The sequence below is a fragment of the Clinocottus analis genome, unplaced genomic scaffold (assembly GCF_023055335.1).
Source record: "Clinocottus analis isolate CAN_PGR_092001 unplaced genomic scaffold, fCliAna1.0.p SCAF_27, whole genome shotgun sequence".
Lineage (NCBI taxonomy): Eukaryota > Metazoa > Chordata > Actinopteri > Perciformes > Cottidae > Clinocottus > Clinocottus analis.
In genome coordinates, this window is record NW_027176009.1 from 1548031 (window position 1) to 1568826 (window position 20796).

General features: G+C 41.4%; 1 protein-coding gene across 5 annotated transcripts in view; it reads left to right on the forward strand.

Annotated features, from left to right (window-relative positions):
* LOC137795281 (protein kinase C alpha type-like) overlaps positions 1 to 20796 on the forward strand; it is a 127404-nt gene that overhangs the window by 90532 nt on the left and 16076 nt on the right. For all 5 annotated transcript variants that reach the window (XM_068592660.1, XM_068592661.1, XM_068592664.1 and 2 more), the window contains 5 exons: positions 370 to 461; positions 734 to 796; positions 1009 to 1147; positions 16130 to 16210; positions 17663 to 17770. In XM_068592660.1, the coding sequence (XP_068448761.1) occupies positions 370 to 461; positions 734 to 796; positions 1009 to 1147; positions 16130 to 16210; positions 17663 to 17770 (483 nt within the window). The remainder of the gene's footprint in view (positions 1 to 369; positions 462 to 733; positions 797 to 1008; positions 1148 to 16129; positions 16211 to 17662; positions 17771 to 20796) is intronic.

A 20796-nucleotide genomic window follows, 5' to 3' on the forward strand; every position in this document is an offset into this window, starting at 1 on the left:
CCGTCAAGGCCAAACTTGTCATGGGCAGTGAGGGAGCAGCACTACCAGACAAAGAGAATCTCCCCTGACAGATGTCTGTGTTGAGTGTTTTCTTTTTCCATGAAGCTCTTTGTTGTAGCCTTTCTAGGTCACCTTGTCATGGAATGTGTAGCAGCAACGATAGAGTGACTCAGACAGCAAAGTTAGGAGAGGCTGCAACACTCAGCTGTATGTTTCTGTTCAGAGCACTGGCGGTGAATAGAAATGTTGTGTAGTTTCACAGCGTTTACTGAACCGTTTACTGAGGGGTTTTTTTTGGTGCAGAATAATGACGTGTGTTTTTCTCTCTCTAATCCCTCCCTTCGATTCCCTCTGTCTCTTTGACCACAGGACCGTCTGTACTTTGTCATGGAGTATGTGACTGGGGGAGACCTCATGTACCATATCCAACAAGTGGGCAAGTTCAAGGAACCTCAAGCAGTGTAAGACACGTCAAACTAAAAGCACTGTGTAGTGAATCATTTTCCACTTTCAAATGGGCCGCCAATGTTTCTTTTAGTTTGATATAATTATTATTTTAGTCTTCTAAAACCTCTTTGTGCAAGGTAAACAGTGAAATTGCATGCAGTGTGGTTTCTGCAGCAGGTAGCTACCACAGTAATATGGCCAAGTTGTAAAAATCCTGACATGTCTGATGTAATTATTTCCGGAATGCCCCAAAATAAGTTTGTGAAGTCTGTGGTTTATTTTGCAGGTTCTATGCAGCAGAGATCGCTGCTGGCCTCTTCTTCCTGCACCTTAAAGGAGTCATCTACAGGTGGGTAATAACAAGTTTATGCAGCAACAGTTTCGGGGACTACATCAAGTGTTTTATTAGCTCTTTCTTGAAGGAGCAACTGGAGTTTGTTTGTAATAAATAGTGTAAGAATTTGTATTTTGGATTGCCATTGAGAGCCACCAGCTAAAACAATTTCAAATAGAACAGTCAACATCTTCAAGGATGTTGAGACCGTGTGTGTGCTTCCTCAGGGATCTGAAGTTGGACAATGTGATGCTGGACTCTGAGGGACACATTAAGATTGCTGACTTTGGCATGTGTAAAGAGAACATGTCAGAAGGAGTGACCACACGCACCTTCTGCGGCACTCCCGACTACATAGCCCCTGAGGTAAGGCTGAGCGTGGAGAGATGTGTGAGCGTGCTTGTTCCTGATGCATGAGGTCATCTCCGTCACTGTCTGGTCTGAGCCTGTGTCACCCTTGTGCTCCAGATTAAGGTTACTGCCTCGGGACAGACAGACAGACACACACACACGCACACACAGACACGTGTTCTCTCAAGACATAAGCATACCAGTGTGACGGACGTCTGGTGTGTCCGCTGGCAAGTCCAAACTTAACCCGACCATACAAGCTGGGGTCTCAGTGTGTCCCAGGGGGTTTTCTCCTCTGCAAGTTTAATCCAATTTACAAAGACTGATACCTAGATACTTGCTTGTTTTTGTCATTGTTGACTAGCAACGAGGGCTGTCTTTAACCAAAGACATTCTTCGTAGACTTGTGCTGTCTAATCCATCAGTCAAATTCATCAACAGATCTGTAAAACTGTATTTCTCTACAAAGACTTAAGCACAGCTTTAAATATTGTGTCTACCAGAGATGTGCTCATATGTTTAAGGGGAATCAGTCATTCAGCATGAAAAGGAATAAAAATGCCCTATCGACTATGTACATCAAAGGCCAAATCGACAGATTAATGACTTATTGACTAAGAGGGGGAAACTAGAAATATCCATTGAAAAGTGTGGCGACTGTGTATCAGTTAGACTGAGAGTGATCATGTCCTCACTCATGAAGAGGTTCAGACAGGATGAATCCTAGTTGACTGACTGGATGGTTGAGTGTCATTGGGAATAGCTCAATACAGTTTTCAATATGAGGCGTGTTTCAGTACCATTGTCAACCTCACTTTGTTTTGAGTCAGACCACCAAGAAAAAAAAACAAAATAACAATTAATTTAATTCACACAAATCATGAATGCCCTTTGAAAAGGTGTATTTATTTGTTAAAACAAGCACAAAAAAAAGTCAAATTTGTGACTCGAGGCTGACTCAAGTCATGTGATTTAGGTCTACACCTCTGTTTCCCAAACAATATTTTTTTAACTGTTATTCCAACTAGAAAAATATCTGATGAAAAGTAAAAAAAATACCAAGCAAACATTTTGTAAGATTTTGCATTACCAAATGCTTATGATGCAATTCAGCACTCGTGACACTATTGACTATTGATATATATATATACACACACACACACACACACACACACACACACACACACACTAACACACACACACACACACACACACACACACACACATTCATATGTTAATACTCTTCTATTTTTTGCATTGTTATGATTGATTTAACACACCAACCAAGCTGTTGGAGCAAGCAATCACATAAATAAACCATCCCAAAGAGGAAAGTGCCGTTCCCCAGTGAGTTGTAAAACAAAAGTTCTGCCTGTGATTCCTGGCAGCTGGAAATCCAGCTAAGTATCCATAATTCACTGCTGTTCATCTTTTTATCTGTCTCACTTTATTTCACCCAGTCGAGTGCCAGGAAAGATCTGATGCAGTTTATACTTAATGTACTCATTTGGTTGTCCCGACTGTCTAGCTATTATTAGTTAGTTGTTTCTGTCTAATGGTGGGCTGGGTTATTGATTCGCTCTGAAAACCCTCTTTGACAGACTGGGAGGTTAATTCTGCCCAACAGACTTGGGGTGAACATGCTGGGACCGCTCACAGTCAGACTGACACTAATGCGTCAGCCAGCGATGACACAGCAGGGGGTGGGAGAGGCTTCTGTTTCCATGGCACTGTAAACCAAAGCCCACATTGAATGTCACACATGTTATGCTAAGTCACATGCACGCACGCACACACACACACACACACACACACACACATACACACACACACACACACACACTGTGTGACACACATGATGTCACACGTATGGCAGCATCGCATGCACACACTAGTTCTGCATAGATAACTCTGCACATGCATTCTGTCGAAACACACAAAAACCCAGTCATACCCACACTTGAGCAGCACACACTCAAAAACACTCCCGAGTGGAGTTTGACCTTAAAAATTGTCTGACTGTGGTGACATTTTCAGAGATCATCGAGGGGAAGTGCTCCTCAAATTGTGTGTGACAGAAGGACCAGGAGAGATTTTTCTATTAAGTTTTGTTATTGGCCTTTGGTCCGTCTCTGAATTTGAATACAGTTACCAAATGGTATGGTTGTCTGTTAGAGGTCAGTGATTAGGGAAGAAAATGCTTTTTGATTGTTTGGATCCAGCCATAGTTTCCAGAGACTTAAGTACTCCCAGAGTGCTGCAGGAGTCCTCAGACCTGGACCCTTCCGGTTGCCTCGTGTCCATGTAATTAGTTTTTATCTGAAAAGATTCAAATGTTTTGTTCTACGACCTAAAATACATCCGTAAATATCCCACTTGTGAATTTTGAAGTAAACACTATCAAGTGTCTAAATGAAACAACTACATATCATCACTCCATGCCATTAAAGTCTCATTGTCCCTTTTTGTTGAGGGAACCGGTGCGATGCTAACTTCCTGGATTTGCCTCCAAAAATACATCCCTACAGCTCTTTATTACTGACACCAGAGGTTTTAAGCACCTGCCACCACGAGTGAGGAAAACTCACATGTAATATATTTGTTTTTGATATGAGCTGCAATAGTGAGTGCACTTCTGAAATATAAATGTGTTTGTGGGTTTGTGCGTGTTTGAATCTCTGCATGTGTGAGATAGCTGTGAGATGAGAAATATTGTGTTCACGCTTCTCTCGCTCTCACACACACACACACCTGCCCACATGCTCGTAACTCTATGACGAAGTACATTTCTATGTCGCGGCGGGTCCCCTGGCTGTCAGCACACATGTGACAGATTGCAGTAGTGTTCCAGCATCCAGTCACACAACACACATGTGCTGAAACACAGTTTACTCTGACCTATATAGCCAGTCATTATGGGAGCTCCTGTCTGGAAGGAATGCTACCCACTAATGCGAATTTACACCTCAATGACTTTGACACAGAGAGGAAGAGATAGTGAGGAAGAGAGAGAGCAGGGAGGGAGGGAGGGGAAACAAAGGGAACACAAAGGCAGCATAAGGTATTAACTGCGAGGAAAAGAGCAGAAGAGGACAAGAGTAGCCAGACACGAAAGAAGAAGAAGTAAAGAAAGGAAGGATTGAGATGAGAAAGAGCGAGGTTTAGCTGGTTCCTTCTACGCCCTAGTTGGTCCCCACAGTGTGGCATTAGGAGGCGTGGGTGTCCCCTTCCCTGCTCACTCACTCTGTGGACTGAAACAGTGTTTGGCTCATTTGCAAGGTCAGGTGATGATGTCGTTCAAATTCAGTCTTTGAAGATGAGCTGCTTTTTAGATGCTCTAACTGTCACTGAGCTGGTGTTCCTTCTCAAAGTGTTAATGTGTTAAAATACAGGACTGTTGGCGTAGAGTAGACATTTGTGCTTCTATAGACTGTTCATAAGAAGGGGACGCAGTCACCGTGACTTCCCCCAATGGTTTGTGCTCTTTGGAGGTTTTGACAGGTTGTTTTGCAACCAGAGGTGACATGAGAGAGGATGCATTTAATTAAGACCAAAACACATTTTTAGGCAACCAAATGTTTTACAGTTAACTTTCCTCAAAATGAAAACACACTGTGCACTGGTTTCACTTTTCAGTTCTTCCAAGGTGATGGAGAAGAGGAAACACTTGTATGTAGAACAACTTCATTGTTAAACTTTATAGTACAGACACTTTTAACAACCAGCATTGATGCATATAAGAGTGTTTTTGCTACTTTAATTTCCCCTGCAATCCTTTTATTTGCTTTAATGAAGGAATTTAAATATGTTTAAAGGAAAAGTTGAATAAATACAGGCTATTGAGATTCAGACATCTTGACCGTGCACAATTCAGTCTTGGTTAAGATGCGGAGATGGAGTTCTATTTATATTTGTTGAAAAAGGATCCTGGCCGATTTTTATTCCCCAAATGGTTTGCGTACTAGAAATAGCAACCCTGTTGCCACTAGGGTGTTGCCATCTGGCAACATGCCGTTGCAGTGGCAGGTCCAATTTTAAACTTCACCAATTACCAAGAGTTCAAACCAGTGTTTTCAGATCAGCGCTATTAGTAGTCTTATGAAATCACTTCAGCTGTGGTTGGAAAAGTGACTGTGATGTGAGAAACAGTAAGGGGTGAAGAAGGAGGTGAAGAAGAGAAAGTGCGAAGGAAACAGCAAATGAGACAGAAACGCAGAGAGCACGAACATGCCAGCGTCCTGAAAAAAGTTTACTTCTCTGCCAGATTATTATGATTAAAAGTTGCAGCAATTATTAATAGATCTAATCTTTCTCACATCTTTTATATTGAGCTTGATGATATAACCTTTTCTGTATAACCTTTTCTTCTCCTCTCTGCCTACATGCTCTAAATGCTTTATCTTTATCGCAAAAAAGATATGTGATGCATGCAAATAAATATTTGACAAACCCGAACCCTTGGATAATACATGACATGCTGCTGTATTTCAGTTGTGTTTTGGTATATGTAATGATGTATTGTATATTGTCCTATATACAACTATAACGTATTCATCTATTATTCACTCTTCTTTAGTTTGTAGTGTCTGAAAATAACCATTTTGCCATGATTATACAACTAAGTATCAGGTCCATTACACTTAAAAATATATAATAATAATAATTTAACACATGTAAAAAAACAAACAGAAATTCTCAGAGATTAAAGAACCACAATAACAAGAAAAAAATCTCAAGTTTTGATCAACCTCATCACATCACAGATGCCACCAACATGCAGTATCGTGAGTCAGTGAGTGCATAATATGTTATAATGTAGCGCTCTCTCATCCATCCGTCCATCCATCTATGAATTCCTGTTGGGTTCAGGGACATCAGGGATATAAATATGAGGACATAATTCATCATAATATGTTGGTCAAGCAGTTATGTTAAGTGCCTTTTCTATGTTGTGCATCAGTTTGCAACTATGTTGAAAAAAACATATTTTCAACAGTTAGTTGGAGGTTGGCAGGCAGGGAGGATGTAATGAAAGATGTCATCAAGTTGCATTGTGGGTAATGCAGACCATTGTGTGCCTGACTCTCACAAGCCGCCCCAACTTTATGAAAGTGCAATGCTACGTTTCAGCAGTAGCTCTTTAAGTTGCACAATTCATCTTGTGAAAAGGTGCTGTTCATCTTCTGTGTGACAGCAGTGTAGGCCGCTCATGGAAACCCCAAGGCTGCTCATTACTGCTTCTTTTGTTGTTGTTTTTTTAGGATTGGTAACACATATTTCTCTATAGTGAGTTCACTTTTTCAAAACTGCCCAAACATTATAGGATGCTACAGAAATAGAAATGAATAATGCGCGTCAACCTCCGTCTCGTGGTTCTCACCACATCACACCGTATGCCCTTTCTTACAATACACCTGGGAAAGAATATTTTTGCATTCCCAATTTAACGCTGATGTGTCCAGACCTGCAGCATTCATCGCATCGAGGAGTGATATCTGATCATGTGACTGGTGGTCATAAATTCTCAAACTCCATGAAGGAAATCAATACCTTTTATGGGTGTTAAGTAAGGTGGATGGAAAAGTGACTTCATTGTTTCGACTAGTCTTTTACAAAACACTCTGGATTTCCCTTACTTGGCCAGATTTCTGCACTTAGAGTAGGCCTTTCATTAATGCGATTAAACAAAAGAGAAAATAGGCGCTCGGTGTACCAATTAGATGGGTTCATGCATTTATTTGTATTATTATTTTACTTTTTTTTAAAAGTTGTCAATGTAGCTTTTACAAAATGCAAAACTGCGAATTTAAAGTGATTTTGTGTTATGTTTTGAACATAAATTGAACAGTTTTTACAACAGTATGGTAACATGTTCAGACCTTAAATACACAGCAACTTGGTGATGGTTGAGTTTAATTGTGTCGACACAATGAAAAGTGGTCCACAGTTTAGTCACCATTGACCTCAGTAGAGTGAAATCAGTCTCGAGAAACCCATTTTACCAATTGTAAGAAGCAAACGGGAACATCATGAGTGAATGAAACCAACCACAACAGGCACATCCAGTGCAGAAAAATGCTAGCCCCTCCAAAGCCCGGCCTGATGTGCACTGAATCTGCTCCACAGCACAAGTATTCCTCAAAGGGACCCGATAACAACAAAGAGGCAGATATTCACGTAGCAGCCCGACACGGTGCCGTTTTATAAAAGCAGAGGCTCTGTGCGTTTGCAATGTTCGAGTGTGTGTAGCGATGAGAGTAGCCTCGAATAGCTAGCAGTCTGATCCACAACTGTCATATAGCATTAGGCCTAATGGGAGAGAAATGTCTGTGGCTATGCACACGTACATAAACGCACACACACATGAACACACACGCAGACTGTTCAAGGCAGGCACAACAATATAAGTTTTGACTTCACAAGATATTATTGAGATACTATATAAAAATTCATGTATAAAATGATCTGAGCCGCATTTAATTGCACACACACACACACACACACACACACACACACACACACACACACACACGTATGTACTGCAGTGAATCAGAGCAGCGCTACTGGCCAGAGGCTTTCATACAATAGAATAAAGAATAAAACACAATGAGAACAGGTCACGCTTGTCTTTTTCCATCAGTCGTGACCTGGCAGAAGGAGAGAGCACTTTATGTGTTTATGAGCCCCACGCATCCAGCGAAAGCAAACAAACATCATTGTGTATAATAAATAAGTGGGAAGCCAGAGACTCAACACGCTGGTTCAGAGCACGAAGGTCACCGTGCCTGAAACTGTAAATGTCCGCCGGTGTTGTCGCAGACAGGCGATGGGTGGCAAGGGCAGGAAGTCAGAGCAGCGTGACATTACGCAGCGCTGTGCACGATGGCCTGAAACCGATCTAAACAGTCTCCTTTTTTTTCAGTGAACTGGTGTTGTCCTCTCTGTTTTATTATTTTCTCATTTTTTGCTTCACATTCACTGAATCTGACTGAATCCTCATCCTCTGACTTGAAAGTCTCTCTCGGAGAGAGGTAAAATAACAGCAGTTTTTTCTTCTTTTTTTTCTGTCTTGATCTGTCTCCTAGCTTTAATGACCAAGACGAGGTCTATTTTGTGTTGCTAGTTGCTACAAACACACTTGTAGATGTTTAGCAGGTAGTGCTTGTCAAGTTCACCACCTTAGTTTAACACCAGAGGCTAACGTATGTCATTCATTTAAACATATAGGTTTGTTAGTGTTAAAAACAACACGTGTCTGATCTCATTGTTTTTCAAACCACCGAACTCCCCTCTTGTCCTCCTCTCGCTCTCCTTCAGTCTGCCCCTCTCCATCTCTCCTCTGTGGTTTCATTCCCTTGACAGAAACCGCCATGAGGCTGCCGATCTCCTTGTTGCATTGACCTGATGTGTCTGCATGCTTTCCATGCTTAAATCCCTCGTAGGGCATCTTTCCACAGCAGAGACTGTGAGGTCAAATTTCAGTGGCACACCGCGACAAATGTGACACATTAGATCCTCAATGACGAGCTGTCCAACGTTGGCCTAGTTCACCATGTCATAGTGAAAGCGTTTCCTCTTAGCAAACCAGTAGAGTGTTAATCGACTCGACTCTCCTCGTTAAGGATATGTTCTTTTTGTGTTTGGAGGTGAGTGGAGAGATCCAGAGCTGGGAAGCATTTATGTTTCCCAGTGAGGTTGTTTTGCTTTCAGTTAACAGAGGAGTCGTCGCTTCTCACGCATATTGTTTTATTTCACAGTGTAAAATCGTATGTGAAAAACAATCTTCAGAGGGCCAAGCTGTATTCATTTGCAACTGTCAACTCAGGCTGAAGGTTGGCGTGATTCTTGCAAGAAAGTGGGATTTCAACAGTCAAGCTTAAGATTTCAGCGAGAGGTTTCCCTCACCAAAGAGTCTTTGACTCGGGAGCTAATTAAAAAGCATTGAGGCAAGATAAAGGTAGTGGGCTTTTCCCTGCTACATCTTCCGTCTTTCCTCCGAAAGAACCAAGGAAGGCGGAGGATTAAGGCTCAGCACTTCCCACCTTCTAGAGGCTCCGTGTTTCGGTTTCATGCAAAGTGATCTGTGTCAATCTAAGACTGCTGTCACTCTGGGTTAGACACGCGTCTCATTGTTATTCTGTCTCATGTGTCTATGATCTTTAGGAGCTTATAGACATTCAAAGATGGATCGATATGTGAGGTGGATGTTAAACAGATACGCCCATTTGTCTTGACTTCCGCGTTTTGTAAGGGTCAACACTAATGCGTCAAACCGTGACGTATTGGTTTTAAACTGTGATGTACAGTATGTGTTTGGATTTATGACAGGAAATGTCAAAGAGTAAGATCAATTAGTTAATAAAGCATTACAGTGTTACTATTTGAATGGGCCCCGGCCCGCTTTGTACTTAAAAGTTGGGCCCAGAGGTTAAAAAGGTTACGATCCCCTGTACATGGCGGATGGAGTTCCATTTGCTGAAAAAGGATCGTGGTTGATCTTTATTCCTCCCAAAGTTTGCGTACTAAGAATAACAACCCTGTATTTCCACCAGGGAGTTGTCATTTGGCAGTGGCAGTCGCAATTTTAAACTCTTCACCAATTACCAAGAGTTCAAACCAGAGTTATTTTGAAATGAATGTTCTTAACAGGAAGTGAAATGGTTGCTTAATGAGAGCTTGAGGCCTGAAGCATAACACAAAATGACAGAACTGTGAAACACAAGCAGGCTGTAAATTAATTCAGTGATAACATAATTAGGTCCCTGGAGGACTTTACCTGTTGAGGGATCTTATCTGTCACTGATGTTGCTGATAACTTTCTTCAGTGGCAACAGGTGGATTTTTTTTGGGTAGGGCCAGCCAATCAATTTCAGCAAACATCCCCATATGTTGCAGTTAAATATTTAACATTTATTCCAACACTTATGAATAAAATGTGTATGTAAAAATGTGTGTGTGTATATATATATATATATATATATATATATATATATATATATATATATATATATATATATATATATATATATATATATATATATATATATATATAGTGACGGTCCATGGTGTTGGCCATTGAGCAAGGTGCAGGATGTGCGTCACACGCCGCACCTCACTTTTATTGCGCCACAGGGTTTCAGATCCCTCTGACTCGTTAGACTACTTGGTCCGTGTTTCAAGACGGGTCAGGTGGGTTGCCGACATCGCCGCAGACCCCTGACGCCCTTTGCGTGGGCCGATCCCCGTCCTGGCGACGCAACGCGGCGCTAAGGACAGCGCGCGCCGGTCAACAGTGCCGCGTCCCTCCCCAGCAGGGACAGAAGTACAGCAAACACATCATCCATGGCCCCGGGCAGCGGCGAGGTCGACGCAACCGGAGCCGGCGTGCCACCTTCGGCCCGAGCCTTTCCAAGCCGACCGAGAGTGGAGGAAATGCGCCCGGCAAGAGCCAGCACAGCAAGGGTTACAACCCATAATGTCAACAAAAATACATGTTGTCCAAATCGATCAACAAAACCGCCACACTGACCCTGCACAGTGCAGACATGACATTGCAGCACAGCTGCACCGGCAGCAACCTCTCCCCGCGCCAAGGAGAGGCCGCGGGTAGAAGCACCAGCACCCCCAGGTGCAGCAGCAACTACAGCACTGTGGCTTGTTTATGATTAAAGACGACTGCAAATGTAAAAACAGTAACATAATCAACATTTCACTCACCAGACGCACATAAACCTCTGTGGGAAAGCGGTCATCAGTAAGTCGTCTGTTTGTGCTGAATTCAGGCGGGACGCTCTATTGTCTTTTCGTTAAAATGTCGATGTGAGAGAAGAGAAGCCGGCGAGAACACGCGACAAGTGAACGAGACACGAGCCCTGAGACACGGGAACGCGCTCTTGGGCAAGATGAGAATAGCCCCTCCGGAAGTCTTTTTTACAGCGCTGATTGGATGAATTGTGCGTCACTCATTTATTTCTTTAATCTGTGATTGGCTAAACTGCGTATTAGACCCGTCTTCTTTGGGCAGAATCGATCAAGCCCCGCGACGTGCACTAGCAGCAGAGAGTGCATGTGAGCAGCTGAGATGTGCACGAGCAGAGGAGAGAAGCAGGAAAAGCAGATATTTGGCGCAGGTATCCTATTTTACAAATATTACCGGGTATATTTCATAGCTCAACAAGACAAATAGTGACAACACAAATAGTGACAATTTGTATTAATATAATTATATTTTTTATAACTAATAATTGTATAATCTTTTTTTTTTTAGTGGCTCAAGGTGGGTGGGGCTAAGCCTTGTTGCCCTCTATGGGCCGGCCGCCACTGACTTTCTTGTAGACAAGAGTGATCTCTGTGTTAAATGACTTAATGTACATGTGGTTCTCTTCCAGTGCAGCTGAGAAGGCCATTTCATATAGAAAAGAATTTAAAAAAGCGCCATTGAAAATGATAATAGTTTATCATTGAAAGCTACACTTACACATTGTATGTTTGTTGTCTAAAAAGACAACTTTTTTATTGTCCTAAATATGAAAAATAGACGCACACAAAATAGACCACTGCATTATATTTTTTGAAAAAGCAAATAATACATGTATTGAGCCTTTTACTGAGAAGGTACATCATCCTGCGATACAATGTGTGCGTATAATTCACTTTGGTCTGCAGCCTGCACTACCTTCACTCCTGAATTCCCGTCTTCGTGCATATTTTCGAGTTCAGCCAGTCTGGCCTTCACCATAGTTGTTAAAAATGAGGGAATAAATAGTGAATGACTTCCACCATGCAGTTTGAGATTAGATGAGCAGGGACGAGGAGGAGATTTACTTTGCTGGTCATTAATAATTGACTTGTTTGTTGTGGTACCTTTACTTTCCCTCTGCATTGGTTCCACTCGTCTGCTTTGGCCCTTTAACTCACTGGCATTCAGCCCGGCTCCCAGTTCTGCTCAGTGATGATTAGAGTGAACAAATGAAACAATTAATAGAACGCATTCAGAATTATTAACCACTACACAAGCGGGTTGCAGCGTAGTGGAAGAAGGGAGTACATTTTATCGTTTCAAAAAGTGAAATAACAACTTGCTTCTTTTTTTACGTAATGGGAAATAATACAATAGAAAGATTCAACAAACACACAGCAACTCTTCATTTTGATTGATAGGTAAAATATTGCACAGGTGTTGATTATATTTGTGGTACAGATAAGATTATTTCCTAAAAACTCAAAATGCAATTACTTTCTTTTTTCATTCCATGTGAATGCACCGCTATAGCCTTTCTCCATTTCATAGTTCCTCCATCATGCTGTCAGTGACTGCACATCCATGCAGTAAAGTGCGCACATTTTTTGTGAAGATGAAATGTGAAGTAATGACACCATATTTGCCTTTTAAGTCTGATGCTGCATACAGGGACACTACCTCTCATACCTGCTCTCTCTGAAGTTGCACCAGCTGCTCTTTGGTGTGTCGCCGCTCATTTCTCTGCTCATGCAGCACAGCCATCATCTCGCTGAGCAGAGTGAAGCTGTCTGCTTCAGCGGACTCATCCCGAGTACATGTGATGGTAGCGAACCCCTGTCCCAGCACATTTCCCTCAGACAGGCAGCAGCCAAGCAGGACAAGTAAAACATCCCTCATCTTGGCAGGGTGCCTGCAAGAAGGGCCTTTAAGCGTTGGGTGACAGTGTGAAAGGTTATGCAAGGCATGTATGTTGTGTTTACATGTCGTTGACCATCTGAAGTTCATAAAAACATATCAAGGGTGTGTTGGGATAAGAGGCGGTGGGAAAATAATGGCATGACGGCCGTGTAAAAGTGTCATCTGTTGTCTTTTAAAAGCATCTCATGTATTCCATAACTAGTTATGTTGAGAACGTGTAATTTGTTTTCCCGTTTTACGCGGTAAACAAATATAGTTAAGTGATAGACTTGCAGAGATGGTATAGGGTCGTATCGACTGATTTCAAATAAGTGATTTATAATATATATATTTTTATGTTGGAGATGTTTGAGTCTGGTTTCATGTTGAACTGTAAATACTTGAGAAAGAAATGGAGGAAAAAGTGACGCAGTGGAAAACTGATCTCATCACACAGCCTGTGACATTAAATGTATTTCTGCTTCTATAACTATCACAGTCCTCGTATAGTGACATTCAAAGACACATCAGTATGCACATGCTTGCCTTTGGCATACGAGGGTAAACACGTGGATGTCCTGTGTGTCCAGTCTGCTCCCATCAACCCTCAGGACAGCGGCGTGACAGTGGAGTACAGAGCTGGAGGGGTGTTTGGCCGCCTGTGTGTGTGTGTGTATGTGTGTATGTGTGTATACATGTGTTTGTTTGCGTGCATTTGTGGGCTTCAACGGGTGAGACGGAGGTCAAGTGTTAAGCAGCAAAGAGTGTAGAGCGACACAGAACAGATCTGCACTCGCACACCTCGGCGCATTTGTGTGCATGCTTCATTTGTGTGAGTTTTGTTCTATTCATGTACAGTACGTTGTCCATATGTGTGTATACGTGTGTGTTACTAAGCCGGAGGAGTGTCCCACGGCATCATGTGTTCAGCAGAGGTCAGATGTTACTCACGACGTACCCTGCAACGGAACTGCCGTTACACACCTGAAGTTGTTTGTGTGTGTGTGTGTGTGTGTGTGTGTGTGTGTGTCCGGATGCATTAATATGTGATCTCTACATATGTGCTGTACTGTATATGAGCCTGAATTGCACATTTGCACTTGGCTGCACCAACAGCTGTTACTTGGAGGCTCCAGAGAAATGCTTGGATGTGTAAGTGGACGAGAAGTGTAAATACTGTGCGCGCGTGTGTGTGTGTGTGCGTGTGTGTCCTGCTTGGTGTGGATAGGATGTAAGCGGGTGAAATCATAAACCCCGGCCAATGTCACAGAACCCCGTGGGAAATCCTGTTGTTCCCAGACAAAATGTCACAGAGTTGAGAGAGGCTTAATGCGGAGGGTATCCAGTGGAGGTTAAGTGTTCTTTTCTTCACTTCCTGTGTCGCTTGTTTACTTCTCTCTGTGTCATGGCATTTGGATGTTAAACTACTTGTTTATTAGTCGTGACATTAAGGAGGTTAGAGATCAATGATATTAGGACTTCTGCAGTGGTAGCTTTACTTTGTGAGCAGGTGCAATAGATTGTTGAACGACAGGATGTGGAAGTGACAAATTCATCCCTTCGATTCAAATAACATCGCTCAGTAATCATTCCTGCATTCCTGAATAAAACCAAATGTGAGTGTCAAGATAGTCCTTTCAAATGTGCAAACACTTGTCTCGAGGAGTTGCCTTCACATTGCCTTTGCTGTTGTTTACTCCCATCTCGACTCTGTTTTTGCGTGAAAAAAAGTGAGAACTGTGTTTTTTTCAGCTGCAGCAGCAGCAGCAGCAACATCATCCTATGAGAGCTGTTTGTGTAGCTCAGAGTTGCTGGTGTCGATATGCAGTGACTTTTTGTTATCTACTCGCTGCCTGCGCGCCAAATGCTCGCTTCTTGTCAGACATATTGAGCTTCTTATCTTCTTTGCTCAGCAGTGCTTAAAGTTGTTGTTGCACGTGATTACAAATGTATGTGTATGTATCAGGAGTCATCCATCCTTGATGCCTGGATACACCCGGTGTTAATATGTGTTCATTGTCTGGGTCAAACTGTATGAAGGGCTGTGGGAGTTTTTTTAAATGCTGATTTTCAAGGCTGCTGTCAAAGTTCATATGTATGTATCTGCAGCATATTAAGGGCACGGTTGGCTTTGGAAAAGCACAATGTTTATAGATTTTGAATTGCATTTTACTATCCAGCACTGCTTTGGATTTGCATCCAATTAGACAGGTAATGGCAGGATGCATTGGAAGATATACATGCTGAAAAAAGAGGAAACTTAAAAGCATTACCCTCAGCAGGAGCGTTGAGTAACAAAAAACACATTGTATAACTTTAATGGATCACAAAACAGTAAAGGGAAGGGGGGGGATTATTTATTCAATTGTGTATATATTTTTTAATTCAATTATCTTGTTTTTTGTTATTGCAAGTCGTGTCCTGAAAATCCTAAAAATTTGATGACAATAAAAAAACAACTAAAACATGCCGAGAAGAGGCCTATTGAGTCCTAAGTTGGCCCGTCATGGATTTATTGAAGAGTCAAATGTTGAGCATTACAGTTTTTACCCTTAGTGAGAGACCTGTTCACGTCCACATGCGGTGTGTGTGTGATTTGAATGTCAAGATGAAGTTCATACATATGTGTTGGAATCTAATACGACTAAAGCAGAAACAGCAAATCTATTGTGAGTGAGTAAAGTGCCACAGCGTTGCCATTTAATGATATGCAGGTTCAGTTCAGACGGAGGTAACAGAACATGGCATAAGTGATGAAACTGGTCATGGATGAATAATGTACGGACATATTGAGAGTATATGTGACAAGCTGCATATTTAATCTACAGATCCAAAGTGATTGGGCGTATGTTGTGATTTAGATTAGTGGGTTGGAAAATGCATCAATACATTTTTGAGTCAGTTAGTCACTCGTAGTGTCGTGAGCCAATACCAACATGGTAAACTACTTTAGTAAAAAAAAAAGTAAACACATTTGATCACCGTCAGCACAGGTGAACCTGGGTGTCACATCAAGATGAAAGTGTGTCCTGAGCTGATTTAATATAGAATATATACAATTTAGTTTCTGAACTTAAACTTATATTGTACTGAATATTTATTTAAAAACAATTTTTCAAGGATTTTTGAATGGATGTTACTTTACAATCCTTTTTTATTTAAAATCACATACCCGCTGGCGTGCCTTCACGTACCCGCATTTGAGAATCACTAGTCTAACTAACAGGCAGCACATCTTTCCCGTCTCTCACTTGTGAACAGATTGCTAGTACTGCAATGTTGAATGTCTTTGACCCGACTGAGACAGGTTGTTTGAGTTTGGCTTAACTTCTGAGCCTTTTATCTTTCTTCCTCCGCAGATCATTGCCTATCAGCCCTATGGACGCTCTGTAGACTGGTGGGCATACGGAGTTCTGCTCTACGAAATGCTGGCAGGACAGGTGAGTGGTGCACACACATATACAAGTTGTACGACTTATGCAATTGCCTGCTCCAGTTTCTGCCGACAGCTTTACACAGACACAAGTTTGCTCACAGGCTGCTCACGCCCACATCATTCCCACATTCAAGTTCCCGAGCAGTAAGGCCTCAATGCAATCAGGTAGTGTTTGGTTCCTAAACACAATCCCACCAGCACGACATATATATATATACACATAACGCCATCTCAATCTCCCCTTTAATCAGAGGGTACATAGAGGCTCGAGGCTACAGAAGCCACTTTTACTTTGATCTTCCAGCATGCGGCTCTGCAACAAGAGCATTTGACATTCTTTGTATTTAGTGCACAAATTGAATGCAGGACACTGCTCATGTTTCTGCATGGAAAAAAAAATCCCTTTGATTTTTCTGTTAGCATTGACTTGGGAAGAAAGGCTTTTTTTTCAGTGGATTTGTTTAATCCTGCATACAGAACAGTGTGCTGCCAGTGGACACAAGTCAATATTCAGAACAATATTCTCAGCTATTTAGGTCAACGTATCAATAATGTGCTGGCTTGTAAAGGAGAGCTTCTTTTGGATGAGATAATTATAAGGATGCCTCCTGAGGATGAGGACCAAGCCGATGTGTTGCAGATTGACTGCCAGTTTTCCAAGGCTGTGAATTGCATCAAAATATATATTTTAGCATTTCCCCATTGAGTTAAATAAAACAGTTTTTACACATTTAAATATTTAAAAAAAACGTGTTTCCATGACTTAGCACAAAATGACAAAGCAAAAAAAAAAAAAAGATGGGTCTGTTTTTCATTTCCAAATTAACTGAGCAAGCGTCAGCCGTTAAACAATCAGGTTTTTACCTATTCAGATGTTCCCTTCCTCCGTCCCTCCCTGTCTTGTGTGAAATCCGGTAAAGAGGGCATGACGCAGACAGGCTATCTCTACACGAAGGGGCAAGTGGAGTGGAAATGACGAATAATTCATTTTATGGACTGTCGAAACACCCACATTACGGTTACTGATGATAATCATCCAGCGAGCAGGGGGAAAAGCTGGGTCATCCACTTCATTTGCCCTGCAAGGTCTTCCTGTGAAACGTGTCCTCATACACTCTCTTTCTTGTTTTCTCTTTTCCATGTCTTTGTGCTTTAGTCTTTTTCTTTCTTTTTCTCCTGTTCTCTTCATCTTTGACACCCTCGTTAGTCAAATATGTGTCCTGTTTGTCTGCCCTCTTGATCTTTATTAATTCAGTTTTCACTTAATTTGTACAATTTACCTTTTAAGTTGAGAAGGCACAAAGAACAAAAAAACACGAATGCTGGATCTCTGTGGTGCTACACATTACTTTTAGCAGTAAAGTCATTGAGAGAGCAGCAACAACTTAACCATCCACTGTGTGACCATGGATAAAACACCAACACCACTCTCAGCGTTATCTCCTTCCACCCGCAGCCTCCATTTGATGGCGAGGATGAAGATGAGTTGTTCCAGTCCATTATGGAGCACAACGTGTCCTACCCCAAGTCCCTGTCCAAGGAAGCTGTCTCCATCTGCAAAGGGGTGAGTGGACGCCCTGTGCCATCAGCGAATACATATTTTGCCTTTATAAACCAGCAAAATCCATCATCAAGATGATACTTGAGCATTCCTGAACAATCAACATGCTGTCAGTCGGGCAGTTTTAAAAAAAAAGTTTTCTTTTTTTAATTTTTTTTTTTTTACATATTCCACAAAATGCATTTAAACTGATATCCAACCTTCTTGTTCAGTCTATTGTCCTGTTTAACTGGGACTCTTCCTCTTGAAGCTTTTCCCACCTGGGTTTGAATCAGCATTTTACGCTTTGTGTCTTTCACGCTCTTCACTGAAGCCAAAGATAATTCCTTGTGAAAGAGGGCTACAAGCCCTTCCTGCTAGTTGAAAACTGACAAACTGCTGGAAAGCTTTTCTTAGCCTTCTGGAGGCAGACTTTCAAACATATGGGAAGTCTGGCTCCATTTCCTGCAAGAATGAAGAGTAGCCTTTTTTAAATATTGCCTGGAAGCTCATCTACAGGGTCTCTCTCCATTTCCCGCTCAGTTTTTGACATTTGCATTATTAAAGCGTTGAAGGGGAAACTATCAGGTCATCCAACTTCCGATGAAGTAGCTCAATAAGTTTTACAAGTGTTTTAAAAGTTTATTGCGAAGGTGTGTCCTACAACACTACAATTTTCAAGTAGCACAGTAAAAACATGTTTTATTTTGTTTAATTCTGTGAGTTTTAACTGTTAAAATTCACACTACAAGAACAACAATGATTTCCTCAAGTTCCCTGAGCCGTGAACGTCAGATTCACATCACAGTCATTTGTTACAGCTATAGACCACTATGGCGCATCACAATATACTGTGTTAAAGATATAAAAACCTTCAATATATTATACAGTAATTATAATACATTCTAATATTAATCCTAATATTAGATTTTAACCAGTCCATACTGACTGTATAGAAAAGATGGAGTCAAAAGAAAACTTCTCTCGAGCAAGTTTAACTATCATGTCATTTATTTATCCATTTATTACTATAAGCAGACAGCATCGGAGTAGAAAACGCACTGTGCAATAACACTAAAGGGAAAATCAGAAAAATTTTACCATTTAGAAATACTTGTTGGAAAATTGTCCAGGAACAGGTTGAAATAACTTTCATTTTAGGGAAATTCAGAATATAGTGACGCCTTTTCCGTCCCTCGGCTTCTTTATCCTAGCTGTGGTTTGACTAACTGGTAGATCAGTTTCTGGACGAAAGATCCCGGTATTTAATTTAAGTATATCAAAATCATCATCAGGCCAATGGGTTCCCAGATTGCATTTCATCTGACGCGGTCTGCCTCCTTCACTTCAATTGCTCAATACTACTCAGACTCTCTTGGCCCATTGCTTATCAGACTGTTTCTACAGATTATCAATAATCGTCTAAGCTCAATGGCCAAATTCAAAAACACAATGTTTGGTTTTGCATTTCTTGCCAGCAATGGCCTTGTCGGGGACATTTTGCATCACAGCAAACTGATCACCTGTGATGTGTTAATGAGATGCTGTTTCTGCTACCATGGATACATGGATGCTGGATCTAAAGAGACCAAGGAGACCAGTACAGTGGGTCAGTGCAAGTCAACCAGGCTCAGAGTAATCTTATGGCAACAGCGTAATGTTTCTAAAGCAAATGGGGAAAAAAGGAATATTGGAAAAAAAACTTCAAAAACCAAACTTGCTTTGTTTTGATTTTACTAAGACTCACTGAACCCCTGTGCATGCACTCACTTATCTGCACTTTAACCTTTTCTTGTCTGACTTTCATTGGCACTTTGTATGTACTCCTGAGAAGACAGGAAGCAACACTAGTATGTCAGCACATGGCCATCCTGCAGTAAGGAAGAGGCCAGGGGTGTATATATAAATAATAGATGAATTTTGCCAGCTGACACAACATGAGGTTTGCTTGAGGACTATTTGATCAATAAAACAATGAGAATTAATTTAGACACATTCGTCATGTTAGCCGCTGCAGAGACTGGAGTTCACTCTCTGCAGCAGTGCTTGGATTCCTTGAAGAACTGTTGGTAACAGAAGCAACGAAATTAAGAAAACAAAGCATGTGTAAATAAACCTTGCATTTTCTTTTAAATGCCGAAAAGACTCCCACGGGTTACAAAAAGGCGGGTGTGTGGATGCCAGGAATTTAATAGTGAAATTGGCAGTGTTATGGCAGTTATTTCTCCAGAGGCAGTGCAAATTCACTGAGCTGTGCAACAACACATTTTGTCTCTTTGTCCCTTCCTCAACTCCACTTGTTCCTCTTTGTCACCCTCATTCCTTCTCTCATCCTCTTCTTCCTCCCTCATTGTTTTAGTAGTGTGTGCACTTGCGTTTTGTGTGTGCGTGTGCACTGGTCTTGGCCCAAGTCACTGTCTCAACCCTTGTTTGGCATGACTGCAGCACTTCCTCTTAATGGATACATAGAGATGCCAGCAACCTGACACACAAAAGAGGGAGAAAGGAAGGCATGGGATAGAAGAAGAAGAAGAAGAAGAAGAAGAAGAAGAAGAAGAAGAAGAAGAAGAAGAAGAAGAAGAAGAAGAAGAAGAAGAAGACGACGACGAAGAAGAAGAAGAAGAAGAAGAAGAAGAAGAAGAAGAAGAAGAAGAAGAAAACAAGAAAAATGAGACCGATGCCAGTACATCCGTGGATCATTCTAGATGTGACGAGTAATGTAAAAGGACATAATCTGTTGTATGCAAACATAAATATGCTGGTGGGGTTTTGTTGTGCAAATATCCAGATATATATCTCTATTTTTAGCCAGCCTGTATTTACCGTACAGTTCATTACATTTTAAATAGGTCACAGATGCAGATACACATTCATCTAAGTAATGGGATGGTACCTAAAGGTCACTCATTCGAATGCTGTTGCAGTTTGTTATCATTAAAAGTGAGACGAAAGCTCATCGAAATGGTGTTTTTGAGTGTAAATTAGCGGTAGCGGTAAATATCAGTGAAGATTTCACCCTTGGTTTGAAACATTTCACCCTTGACTAATTT